This window comes from Hylaeus anthracinus, unplaced genomic scaffold, assembly GCF_026225885.1.
Source record: "Hylaeus anthracinus isolate JK02 unplaced genomic scaffold, UHH_iyHylAnth1.0_haploid 5, whole genome shotgun sequence".
Lineage (NCBI taxonomy): Eukaryota > Metazoa > Arthropoda > Insecta > Hymenoptera > Colletidae > Hylaeus > Hylaeus anthracinus.
In genome coordinates, this window is record NW_026535322.1 from 9,720,708 (window position 1) to 9,733,896 (window position 13,189).

The 13,189-nt window shown below is 41.8% G+C and overlaps 1 protein-coding gene and 1 long non-coding RNA gene across 7 annotated transcripts in view; one reads left to right on the plus strand and one right to left on the minus strand.

Moving 5' to 3' along the window:
- Positions 1-13,189, minus strand: part of LOC128895451 (filamin-A) — a 35,435-nt gene that overhangs the window by 13,532 nt on the left and 8,714 nt on the right. For all 6 annotated transcript variants that reach the window (XR_008461804.1, XR_008461805.1, XM_054158048.1 and 3 more), the window contains exons 3-14: positions 12,424-12,548; positions 12,150-12,280; positions 11,774-11,987; positions 11,582-11,699; positions 11,300-11,487; positions 11,000-11,155; positions 10,375-10,516; positions 10,082-10,287; positions 8,462-9,983; positions 7,919-8,054; positions 7,739-7,818; positions 7,477-7,644 (exon numbers count right to left, since the gene is read on the minus strand). Coding sequence is in view for 4 of the 6 variants with exons in the window: in XM_054158048.1 (XP_054014023.1) it covers positions 7,477-7,644; positions 7,739-7,818; positions 7,919-8,054; positions 8,462-9,983; positions 10,082-10,287; positions 10,375-10,516; positions 11,000-11,155; positions 11,300-11,487; positions 11,582-11,699; positions 11,774-11,987; positions 12,150-12,280; positions 12,424-12,548 (3,186 nt within the window). In the remaining 2 variants the exon portion in view is untranslated. The remainder of the gene's footprint in view (positions 1-7,476; positions 7,645-7,738; positions 7,819-7,918; positions 8,055-8,461; positions 9,984-10,081; positions 10,288-10,374; positions 10,517-10,999; positions 11,156-11,299; positions 11,488-11,581; positions 11,700-11,773; positions 11,988-12,149; positions 12,281-12,423; positions 12,549-13,189) is intronic.
- The window catches only part of LOC128895466 (uncharacterized), a 2,216-nt gene continuing 894 nt past the window's right edge, over positions 11,868-13,189 (plus strand). Inside the window, exons 1-2 of the long non-coding RNA XR_008461809.1 lie at positions 11,868-12,000; positions 12,096-12,299. This is a non-coding gene — a long non-coding RNA (uncharacterized LOC128895466). The remainder of the gene's footprint in view (positions 12,001-12,095; positions 12,300-13,189) is intronic.

A 13,189-nucleotide genomic window follows, 5' to 3' on the forward strand; every position in this document is an offset into this window, starting at 1 on the left:
CATTCCGAATCGCTTTGCGCTACATTCTCAACGACAAGAGTTACGTCGAACCGAACGTTGGCTCGCGAGTCGCTGCATTCCCCGACATAACGGGTCATACGGAAGGTAACTCGTTCCAAAATTTTCGAAAAGCTTCTATGGGACAGTTTATCGAACGCCTCTCACCGTTCCACGATCACCGAAAATGGAACCAACGATTCGTAGGATCACGTGCCTCGAGACAGACTAAATTCTATTCGAACCAGCGACGAAATTGGTGCGAACGGGACACCGTTTGTGCAAGGACAAATCGGAATCAATTGAATCCAATGCGTGCACGACTACCGCATTGTTCTCGTCGTACAACCGTGATTCACTCGACGAGTGTGACCTTTGTACGAATTCCTGACAATGTTGCATAATAATTAGACCGTGGATATTATATTAATTAATTAGTTGTATTAATTAATACAATATATTCTATATATTCGTCCATGTTACTCTGTGTATCATGGACGCAGAAAATCCACGGTCTGATATTTTCCTTCGTCTATCATTCGGATGAAATTCTCTGTTATCAAGGCTAACAAGTATTCCATCGACATACATGCTTTAAATTTAACACGTTCACTGTCAGACTAATACTCTTGAAAATTTCTACCGCGATTTAATTTTGTTTACATAGTTTTGGAAACTGCGTAATGAAACATTTATTTTGGTATTTAGTTTTGTAACTTCATGAAAATTCAAGTATTTCATTTAAATTCATTTTCTATGACACTTAACTTTCAGAATTAATAGTTTTCGTTTTTCGTTTTTCGTTTTTCTATGACACTTAACTTTCAGAATTAATAGTTTTCATATATGGGTGACGTGGCGATCACCGTGTTAATATTCAAATTTCGTTGACGGTTGCCACGGTTGCTTGGGTAGTCATCTGTTATTCAAATTGATTCCGTGATATTTTCATTCGGAATGCTACTCCAGAGGGTGTCTTCGTCGCGCCAGAGAAATCAACATCGCTGTTGCAGGTCTTGGGCATTGAAGTCAGCCGAAAGCAATCATGCTTACGTAACAGCGAGACGCAAATCATTATAACGTTGTAGATGGTGGATAAAACGCTTTTTGTTTTATTTAAGGGGTGCGCAAGCGATAATTCTCCTTGGATTGCACCGGATCCAATACCTCTTTTTTGTTTTCATTTTTTCTCGTTATCCACTCTTATTTTTATCACTTTTCCTTATTTTAAGCCGAAAAGCTTTCCTTCATACCCTAACTCAACCATGAAAAATCGGGATGGACGCCTGGAGATTCGAACCCCGGCCATCAGCGTGGTGATCGGACACACTACCCACTGTGCTACTGTCCGTCCTGGATAAATCGCGGTGCAGGGCTTTTATTTAGCGTCTCTCGTTCGACTAAACCTCCAAGGACGGACAGTGGAGCAGAGAGTAGGGTAGCCGACTACCACGCTGAGATTCTGAGTTCGAATCCCGATTTTTCATGGTTGGGTTAGGGCTGGTTAACAAATACAAAGTATCGAAAAGGTTCTATCCGCCCCTTAAGATAAGCAATGGAAAAACAAAAAGATATTAAAAGAGAAATTGGAAGTCAGCATACACAAAGTAGAGAAATATGGGACTACAGTTCCCCAGTCGCTTTAAAAAATAAACAAAGACAACGAATAAACCTCCTTCAACTCTCCGGCACCGGGCCTGGGTCATTTTTCCGACGTTAATTTCTAAGTCCCATTCCTCTGTAATCGAGAGTGTCGAGCCATGTGTTTACATTGTAACTCGATCCGTAGCAATCGGCTCTCCCCACTATTCTAACTATTAGCGACAGAAACGTTTCGAACTTTATTGCAAACGAAGTAGTTTTCGGGACAAAATATTAACAAAAACAATTGGTTACGAGGCATTATTAATATGATAATAATGTTTGTATATAAAAATTTGATTCTAAGCCTTCTTTTGTAGCGCGTATGGACTTGGATTTCGATGCCTGGAATAATGACCCGGCTCCGTCGTTCGTGCGAGCGCCCAGTGTCCGAGGGTTAAAAAATAAACAAAGACAAAGAATAAACCTCCTTTAACCTAACCTTCTAATCTAACCATTTTCCTTCTAACCTAACCTTCTTCTTTCCTTTTAACCTAACCTTCTTCTTTCCTTCTAACCTAACCTTCTTCTTTCCTTTTACTATTCTCCGAGAATATTTTGGTCACGCCGGGTAGATCGATATCGCCGTTGCAAGCTTCGAGGCGTCGAAGTCGCTGAAAGCAACCGCGGTTACGCAACGACGCGAGCTTTTACTCGTTGAGCATCCACGTTTATTCCTCGTTCGTATAATTAGCACATAATCGGAACTTTCATAGTTGATGCTCGCTCTTATCGAGCGTTACGGTAATTTGCGCGTCCGTGGTCGAGCGGAAAGTTTACTTCGCGCCGTACCTCGAGGATCGCGATGGTAATAGGATGGTATTAGGTTCACTGAATTTTTTAATCAGATTTTTTTTTATATATAAAGAATGATAACGTCTTGTTAGACGCACAAACTCGGCACTGACTTTGTACGGCTAACATGGACTTCGTATATTCTTTGATGTTTGCCGACGAGCTTCGAACGTAGAAAAGGACGGAAAGAAAAAGCCGAGGTATGTCGGTGAAACAAACGTAATGCGTGGATGAAACTTTTTTATTGTAAAACTTTCACCATCATATTCCTGACATTTTCCCGATTAAAATGAGACCAAACACGACGTAATTCGCAACATATTTACTTGTAACAACTTATTATGTGTTATACAGGGTGCCCCAAAAATGTTGGAGGTTCTTGAAAGGTACAACTTTTTCTTAAGCGAAAATGTTTCAAATCACCACCCGAACCACCCATTCAACACCTTCATACACTACCTTCAACATTTTTAGGACACCCTGTATAATACGTAATAAATTGTTACAAGTAAATATGTTGCGAACTACGTCGTGTTTGGACTCATTTTAATCGGAAGAATGTCAGGAATATGATGGTAAATGTTTTACAACAAAAAAGTTGACTAGACTCCTCGAGAGTTTCTGTGCACTTATCCTAGACAAAGTGCGTCTAACGAGACATTACCGTATCTAGAACAAACTCTGAAAGGAGAATTTCGTTTCCGTAATCCTACAGTCTTCCCATTTACAGTTCGATTTCTTTGTAAATTATTACGGTCTGGTAATGGTTAAAAAGATGGAAGCAATCTGGACGGAGACATCGACGGTAAACGCACGAGCTAAGAGCGCATTCCGCGTGTCGTCGAGCTCGTGCGTTGTTCTACGGGGTGGCTCGGAAACCGAACAACCGCAAACATTTCTTCCTCGACAAATAATAACGGTCCGATGCGTGCTCGATCTTGCATACGACCGCGCAAAAACGGGATTGCTATTATACGGATCGCTGTTACGAGGCATGGAAAATTCTGCTTGCTCGATACTTTGTCCACGGGAAAACCTACCGATACCTAAACGTTACGGAATACATTTCTTCGAAGGTATTTCGTATTTTCGCACACTAAACAAAATACCGAAGGATAATTTTGCAGTTACCAACGAGATGTTATTCGTTCACGTTCTCATTCTTTAAATCTAATAAAAGGAATGCAGTAAAATTACTACGATAATTCATTCACAGCGTGCAATTAATGTAATGGGTGTTCGAAAAAGTTCGTGACGTTTTCCAACTAAATGAATTTAACATCGTAATTGGGACATATTACATGTCATTTGAAAGGTTACATTTTACACTACGAATAGAAAAAACAGGTATCAAATTTCTTGATACCCGTTTTTGCCCTGATCGAAGTGATATTGTAAAATGCAATATATGGTAAAATGTAGCGAATTTTCTCATTATTTATGTCCACGTTCAAGACGTTATTATTCTTAAATCAATAAAGAACTTTGATACCTGTTTTTTCTATCCGTAGTGTAAAATGTAACCTTTCAAATGGCGTCTAACGTGTCCCAATAGGTTATGTGTAAACAAAGATGTCCGATGTTAAATCCATCTAGCGGCAAAACACTACGAACCTTTTCGAATACCCATTACAACGCACGAGACTCGAGGCTCGTGATTACGATCGAAAATTTCGCGTCGTTGATCACGAGAACGCCAGCACGTGCAGTTACGTGGATTACGTTTACATTTACGTAGGCAGGGGCCCGTGTATCCTCATTCGTAACCAAATACGTCTAGCGAGCATACTTCAGCATCGCGACCACACCTACGGCGCTCTGTGATATTCCTTTTCGGTTGTGTACGAACATCGAAGGAACTTGGCCCGACGAATGCCGCTAGATGAAAGCGTTAACGCGCCTAACGTTTACGTCCATCGGCCGTGACTAAATACAATGACTGGAACTCCAGTTCCATTCGCTTGAGAATTACATTTAACGCGCGCTAAAAGTTTCCTCAGTTCCATCGCAATTATTTCGATCTTGCGGAAACTATAAGTATCTTCTCGACGATCAAATTTTAGACTCTCCGAGGAGAGGAAGATTAGGAGAGGAAGACTATGCTCGCGATAGAGATGCTCGTAAAATTGAAAAAATGAGGCCCAATAATTTTAATTTAACGATTTCCCAAGAGTTTCTATAGCGAAGAGTTTCTACAGGGTGTCCCAAAAATGGTGTAACACCTCGAAAGGAGTGGTTCGGGAGGTGATTTGAAACAACTTTTTCCTTAGCGAAAATGTTGTCCGAGGCTTCGTTGAGGAGATATTAACGGAAAACACTGACCAATCAGAGCGCGAGGATGCCGTTGGAGCGGCCGTGGTAGCGTATGAGCGCGGTCGCCTATCCCGTAGCCTACGCTCAATCGGCATACTCGCGCTCTGATTGGTCGGGGTTTTCGCTTAATATCTCCTTAACGAAACCTCGGACAACATTTTTGCTAAGGAAAAAGTTGTTTCAAATCACCTCCCGAACCGTCCTTTTCTAGGTGTTACACCATTTTTGGGACACCTTGTATTTCAATCAATTGTACACATGTCATTTCCATGTAGTCTAGGTAAATATTTAACGACCATTATCACTACTGATTTAATGATGAACTGTGCAATTTCAAGTCGAAGCATTTAAATAGTAATATACATATAGCCTGACCTTGGCCATAGTCAGTGGCTCGCATTAAAGCAGAGAATACGCTCGCTACCGTGGAAGAGGCCATAACGGAGTTAGGGACGCTTTGATACGCTAATACTGGCTCCGATTTGAGGCTGGCATGGGGTACCGACGAACGTCTTTACGGTATTGTAGGCCACGTGCGAACGCGTGGTCAGGATTGCAGAATGCGCTTCTCTACATGGCATCTAAATAATATTCCCTGTGCGTGGGCAGTGGCGTAGCACGGATCCGTGGAGTTTTACTTTCGCGCGGATCGTTGAGATTAATTACGCTTTATGAATAATACAATCGCGATGTTCTCGATAGTTCTGTGCGAATAATAATGGAGATGGAACTCGTTCGAGATGGACGTTCGAGGATCGGACACGTTATTCTACGAATACCGAATAACGAATGCTATACTTTTTTTTAATTAACAAGTACTACTATTACTACTGCCGTGTTACTATCTGATTGGCCAAAATAATGGGAAAATATCGTAGAACAAAATGGAAAATATGTTACAGAGTAGATATACAGTCAGTGTAAGAAGTATTCGTACAGCAACCGATTTAAAATAAAATTAATAAGCAAAAGAAATACTTAAAAGGTTAATATTAAAAATAATAAACTCCAATATACGCAAATTCTCCTCTAAAAATATGTAGGAACGTTCGTTAATTGTTTCTTCCCATAAAATTTATTAATAAAATAAATATACGAAGTTTTATATTGAATTGGTTCCTGTACGAATACTTATTACTAGACTGCGGATTTTTATGCATTTATAGAAAATCTGAACGTATCAAGAAAATATAGAATGAACACAATAGTCAATTATATAAAAAGTATTGATAGTAAAGTTCATATTATAATACTTGCAGAGTAAAATAAATTCCCATTTAGGTTCAGTTTTTGTAGGTACGTTTACAAAGATTTTATTTTGCATAAATATCCGCGGGCTACTTATTACACCGACTGTATTAGGTCTACCAGAAAGTTCTGTTCATTTTTAAAATAAAACAAAATAATGAATTTTTCATGCCTTGGATAAATTTGATCGCGATTGCAATTTATACATTTATTATATCATTTTTAGCGAATATGTGCGTACTTGTTGAAACTTGTTGCAACCGGAACCGACAGAACGTTCCGCTAGACCTAATGTCTTCTTGTCTAAGAAAAATCTCCGTTAAAATTCGAACGAATATTTTGACCAGCCTAATAATTCGATAATTTAGCGAACCGTTGCACTCGTATCGGGAGGCCGTTTGCGTCGGGAGAGATTGTCGAGAAGTTCCCGACACGCGTCAGAAACGGTAAAGGTATGTCGTCTCGAGTGTATCCTGACACCCATCCGGCAACGGGTTAATGGTATTGCTGGAAACGGCACAGCGCGCATTGTGCCACGGTAAACGAAAGGAAAAAATTCAGGTAGGTAAAGAAAACGATGACGTCGTATATGTGTCAGTGGAACATCACGTGGATGCGTGAAATCGCAAGTCAACGACCTGACCAATGACCTGTTGACTCGGTGTCTGCGCGGGAAATTTCTACAGATATATACGTAAACGATTCGGTACACTTTCAACGTTCGAATAAAAAGAAAAATAAACCTAAAATCGAGGAAGTCGAGGAACAAGCAGTTACAAAATGGCTGCGTTGCTTTTCCCAGAAAGCGAGAATGTCCACGTTAAATTTAAACAGCTTTCCGATACTAAAGAGAAATAAAATTACTCTAACGATATTCATTAGCGAGATGAAAGTTACATGTCCGCAATTAATATCGAGCGAGTTTTTTTTTTTTTTTAAGAGGGATACCATTACTCAGTCATCTTCCTTCCGAGGCTGTAAGGAACAAGTGCATAACTTTCACCGGGAAATTTCTTTCGCGGTTAATAATAATAGGGTATGTCAGGTCGAAAGGAAAGTCGCTCGACGAGAATGAACTATTTTGCCGGGGAACTGCGACATTTTTGATCGAACGTTCGGAATTCTGGGAACGTCACGAATTCTTGGTGAAACATCGAGATTTTCAGGACAAATTCTTCGTTACTTTCTTAATGGCGACGCCACGGAATGCTCGCTATGCGAATAGAATTTGCTGACTCGCGTGCATTCATACGCGGTGCACAATGCATGGTTCTTGACCGTATGGGAAATTGTTATTGTGTCAACACTCTGTTGAACCACATACTTCTTGCCATTGTTCTCGAACGTGGACGTGATATTGAAATACGAAACGGAATTTAGATATCGTTTGCTCGTCTGTTAAATTATCCAATTATGTAGATTAATGTGTTAATAAATTGGAGACATTACGAATGAGGTACGTAGCTGTGAGAATTCACTCACCGGGGACTACTTCGCCATTGAACGTCATTTCCACGAGGTGTACAACAGCTTCGTGGGGCACGAAGGACGCCAGGAATCGTTGGCTGCCCAACGCCCTGACGAAACTCGTCACGTGGCCGCCGTTCACGAGGATCTCTAGATTCCCTGACCCAGCTCTAGATCCATCGACTGAAAATTCAGTGAAACATCGATGGAAAATTATAGAATGTTAATTCCTTACAACGTATCCTATTTTCTAGTAACGCTGTCACTCGATACGTACTTTCGAATTCTACTGGTTGATTCACAACGCCATTCGGAATGTTCCCAACTTGGATAGCGCGTGCATTGTACGCCTGCGATCTGAAATTACGAAACGGATCATAGGTTAAGTATAAATTATATAATTCATTCCTGAATCCTATTTCAGACTTTTATTCTGTAGTACGTGCTCGGTACGAACCTGAAAGGCGAGCCTTGAACGTGCTGGCCGTTTACTAAAATTTGTATCGTGTGTTCGCCAACTTCTTCAGCGATTATCGTGTACGTCAAACCTCGAAGGGTCGACTTTTGGAGGGGAACCGGTTTCCCATTTGGACCTGAAAGTGAACGCAATTTGTTTAATAAATATTGTGACGATATTTTATCGTAGAGCGAAACCTGTACTTGGTCTCAGAAAATATCGCGTATTTTAGAACCTTGGTTTCTTAGAAGACAAGGAAACGTAATCTTATGCACGACGATCTATCATCTTAGGTCATCGTTCTGAAAGCAATTGCATTCCTCTGCGACTATTCTGCTTCTCTATATGAATATGAGTCATAATTGTTGAATCACCTCCCGCATAAAAACTATCCTATTGTTTACAACAGACAACAGTCGTACGGAGTCTGCGCTTCACACAGCGGAATGAATTTTATGTTTAATTATAGAAATACAGGTTTTTCTTGGTTAACTAAAATACGCAATATTTTCTGGCGCCGCATTATTAAACGAGTGAACTCACCAGAAACGCTGACGGTAACTCTACTGGAATCTACGCTTGGATCTATAGCGAAGGTGGTCGGCCTGTGGATCGGTAACATTTCAAGCGCACTTCCGCTGGCGAGGCCAGAATTCTTTTCTTGCGTCGACGAGTAAACGGAAACCCCATTATTGAGATATCGATCGTTTACGCCGTCGGTGGTGTCCGCGCTCTTATAGTAATTGTTATTTTTATTTTTAAGGATTCCGTGCGTTTGCACGCGAGCGTTGTGATTGTCGCTGTTGTACTTTTGGGACGTGTTGTAGTCGGGACTGGAGACTTTCTGGGTGGACGTGAAGTTCGTGGAGCTGGTTTTCGTGTGCGACACGTTCCTCGTATTGTAGCTTTGAGTATTTTTGTAATTGTTATTTAAGTAACTTTGGTTGTTCGGATTCTCGGCGGTAGGAGAATTGTTGGTTAAATTGGCGAGGGACTCCAAGCTGCCGTAAGAGAGTAAAGACTTCGTTTTCTCTATGGCGTCCCAGGAGTCTCGTCTGGACGTACCGCCGACCATCGACGACACTCTGACGTTGCTGCTGGTATCCACGGCTCCGTTTTCCGTGGAACCCCTCCTATTGAAGCTACTATCTCTGTCGTTGTTTCTAGGACTGAAACTCCTATTGACAGGACTTTGAGTCGCGCTACGATACGCCATCGGGCTGCGATTAGGCGACCGGGATCTCTTCAGCGACCCAGAATTGTAGATGTCTCGAGACTCCTTGATAATCGGTGAACACCTCGTCCCGTGAGCTGTGGGACTCGGATTCGGCGAACGGGATATGTTCATTGTGCTCGACGTGTAAATATCCTTCGACTCCTTTACGAGGCTAGGACTCTGCACGGTCGGGGACCTCGATTGATTGTACGCACTGGTTGAATAAATTTCTTTAGTTTCTTTGATCATGGACGGACTGTGCACGTTTCTCGAAACTGGACTGTGACTCTGATTCGGCGACAGGGTTCGATTGAACGAGGTCGACGCGTGGTATGTCGAGCTGGAGTTCTCCATCGAATAATTACTCGACGTTTTGTAAGCCGTGGTGGTCTGACCCACGGGAGAGTAATCGCGAACGTGTTGAATAGGGCTAGAGGACGACTTGTACGCCGATGAAGAATAGACCTTCTGAACGGGACTGGATCGATCGGCTCCGATCGAAACGTTCAAGCCGTTCATTCGTCTTTCCAGCGAGGACAATTTCGACCTCTCGAGGCTGGACGTTGAATCCTTCGACCTTCTCGATCCCTTCTGAGTTCCAACGCGAATCGAAAACGGAGAGCCTCGAACGTCCGAGCCGTTAAAGTACACGTACACTCTGTACTTGCCGGCATCGGACGGAACGAACGAGACTCGATATTGCATGTGCCCGAAATTTTCCATTCGGAAGGGCACGGACTGTTTGTCGTGTACCAAATCTATTATTACATCGCCGAGGCCTCCGGTTCCTGTTGCGTCGACGATGAATGAGAACGGTTGCCCGGGCATGGCGCCTTCTGTGTCCAGCAGCTGCAAATATTCGTTTAGATATGATATCTAGACGTACGGTTCGCGCCAAAAATAAGCCACATTTTATTTAAGTAAAATCGATCAGTTAGTTCAACTACCTTTATCCCATTAGGGTCGAATACGAAACATGTGAACGGTCCGCCTTGTATATGATTTCCTTTATGAGTTATCGCGATGCTCCACTCCCCTGTCTCGTCAGGTTGAAAGGTTGCAGTATGCACGCCATCGTTCTCTTTGACAGGGCACGATAAAGATCTCCCAGTCGGGGACCATGCGGTGACGTCAATGCCATCATGACTAGTTCCTGAAACGTGATTATTTTACACACGGATCGCGAGTAGAAATATATATATATAAGTAGTAGTATAAAAGATTCCCGATTAATATTTACCGTAACTGTTGACTAGAACCTCGACGATAGATCCTATAGCGCACGGATCCATCCCGGGAGATTTAATTTTGGTCAGAGGAGGTAATACTCTGAAGTGGTACGGGCATCCATCCACCAATTCTCCGTCGTTGTACACCATTAACTGTTAAATACAGGGAAAATGAATGTTATTATTAACACTTTGCACTCGAGTGGTGACTCTCGAGGTTTCTTTAGGTTTAATTTCTTTGGAACTCGAAATGTCAATAACATGATTGTCGTTGAGGCAAAAACCTGATTCTCAACTCTCAAATTAAGAATCTCATTTTCGCAGTTAATCTAAGCTTAGCATTCGTGACAATGGAATGTTAAGAAAGCATCTCGAGTTGCTAATAGATACCAGAAAAAAGGCCTTGAGGGCAAAGGGTTAACACTTTATTTACCGGGCTATTTAGAAACAGTCTTTAATTCAAAAAAGAATTAGGTCACATACTAGGTCCATCGAAAGCCAAGTCTGTTTCCAAAAACTAAACATTGTAAGTAGACAACCTATAAGCCTATAAATAGGCTCCCGGTAAATAAAACGTCAATTTATATTCTTTTAGATGCAAGATCATAAAGAATATCGCTCCTGCATGATACAAACCTTATGCATTCCGACTTCCGTGGGTACAAACGTTCCCTTTCCATGAACCCCGTTCCAAGTAAGCCTACACTCGGTCCGTCCGCTGGGACTTACCACTTCGCCGCGCACTTCCCTCATATTTACTTCTTTGGTAAGCATTTCCAGCTTGAAATGCGCCTACAGACACGAATAAGGCATAATTGAACACCGCTGCCCATTGTCCCCCTTTGTTTTGTTTCTCAACGCAACGACGATTGAGAAACGGTCTAGGATACTTCGTACAATCGACGAGCAAATTTTTAAGCCCGCAATTATACTAACCGGTTGTTGCACTCTAGCGGAAGTGCTGTCTATGTGGACAACAATTTGTTTGCTCGCTTGAGGGCGAGGCTTCACCCACTGAAAGTACGCCGCGTACGCCATCACGCCCAAATGTTCCACGTTCTGGTCAGCCATGTCTTTCGCCTTGAGAATAGGTTCCACGCCTAGTTTCTTGCCACCATCGATACCTTGGGAAAAATATAAAAGCAACCATTACGTCACGCGCGACAAACCCATAGAAATGACGACGTTATTCTCCAAACGGATCGCGTGGCTATTTACCCATTTGAATATTGTGCTCCCATGCGGATGGATCGGTATTGATTTTATCGTAAGGCAGAGCGGGTCCGCCCAAATTCCTCACGATCCCGCACAACACTGTCCCGTCGTTCCAATCGGTCTGCAAGAATCGTTTCCATCTGAGAAAAATCCTCGTGGTACTATCGTCTCGATGCCAACCAGTGGTACACTCACCGTGAAATTTTGCACGGAATGATGAGGTAATTGCGAGTTGACCCATCGTAACGTTGCGTGGAAACCTGGCGAGCCCTCCTTCATGAAGTACGATAAGTAGGTCATTCCCGATAGTTCGTCCAAATATGGTGACGCAAGGTACTCTGGTTCCAATACCATGGGTATGTCGAATTCGCGCTTCGAGATCTCCATCGCTTTTCGGCAATTGTACACGCTGCGAACGGAAGGTCAGTTAATTACTTCTTTCGGTGAGAATGTTCGGCAAGAATGTTTAAAGATATCTACAGGGTGCTCCTTACGAAACTGTCTTTTTTTGTTTTAGGAATTAAATGGTACAGGGAGCCTAATTTATATTAAATCGATTTCTCGATTATACCTATCGCTGGAATCAAGTTGGCGCCAGTGACTGAATAGACCCGGTTGGCAATAATCGAGCAACGCGCTCAGGTACACGCCGGAGTTCCAGTCCGTCGTGAAATTGTTCACCCTGCATTCCGGCAAGACTGCCTGTAAAAGAACAGACAAAGTAATGAATAAGATATTTATTTTACTCGTTAAAAGATATATTCAGCTCGGGAGCGTGTTATATCCCTCCACCGAGATTACGCTCGCGATGCTGCAAGGTTACCCGTGCAATTACGTATACTGACCTTGAGCCATGCGAGCATGAGTTTCCTTGGCGGGAACTTGGACTTGCCTATTTGGTATCTTACAATGAGCGACCATATCAGACCAAGGATCAGTTTCAGATTTCCATTGACGATGTCCACGTTACCTGTAGAAACAAATTCAAACGATATTAATTTACGGTACAACGAAGACGATTAGTTATAATAGCGTCGATAAGCATTCGTATGGTAGCTGACCTAAATTTCCACGCAATTTTTACGTGGGAAAGAATTACGTGAGAAACTCACTCGAGCAATGATGCTTAGGAAAAAAAGATTCATTCGCAGATGGTTTGAAATGTTTTACCTAGCATTTAGCTATCGAGCACCAAAGTCCTATTTAGAGGACACTGGGGATAACATTTTTCTACTGGTATTCAAATTCATGTACTTTATGTGCATAAAGGAATGTATATGCTGTAAGAGGACAAGTATTTTTTCTAAATTTTATAATTCAGTTCATGACAGCCTTTATGAAATGAAGTACATTAAGTACATACGTAAGAAGTATTCATACAGCAACTCATTCAAAACAAGTGGTTCCTATATGAATACTTATTATACTGACTGTATATGTCGAAGGAGAACAAGTATCTTTTCTAAATTTTACAATTCAGTTCATGACACCCTTTATGAAATTAAGTACATACGAATCAATTCATGGACTTTATGTGTATAAAAGAATTAGTCAGTATAAGAACTATTTGCACAGCACCCCATTCAAAACAGATGGTTCTTATACGAATAC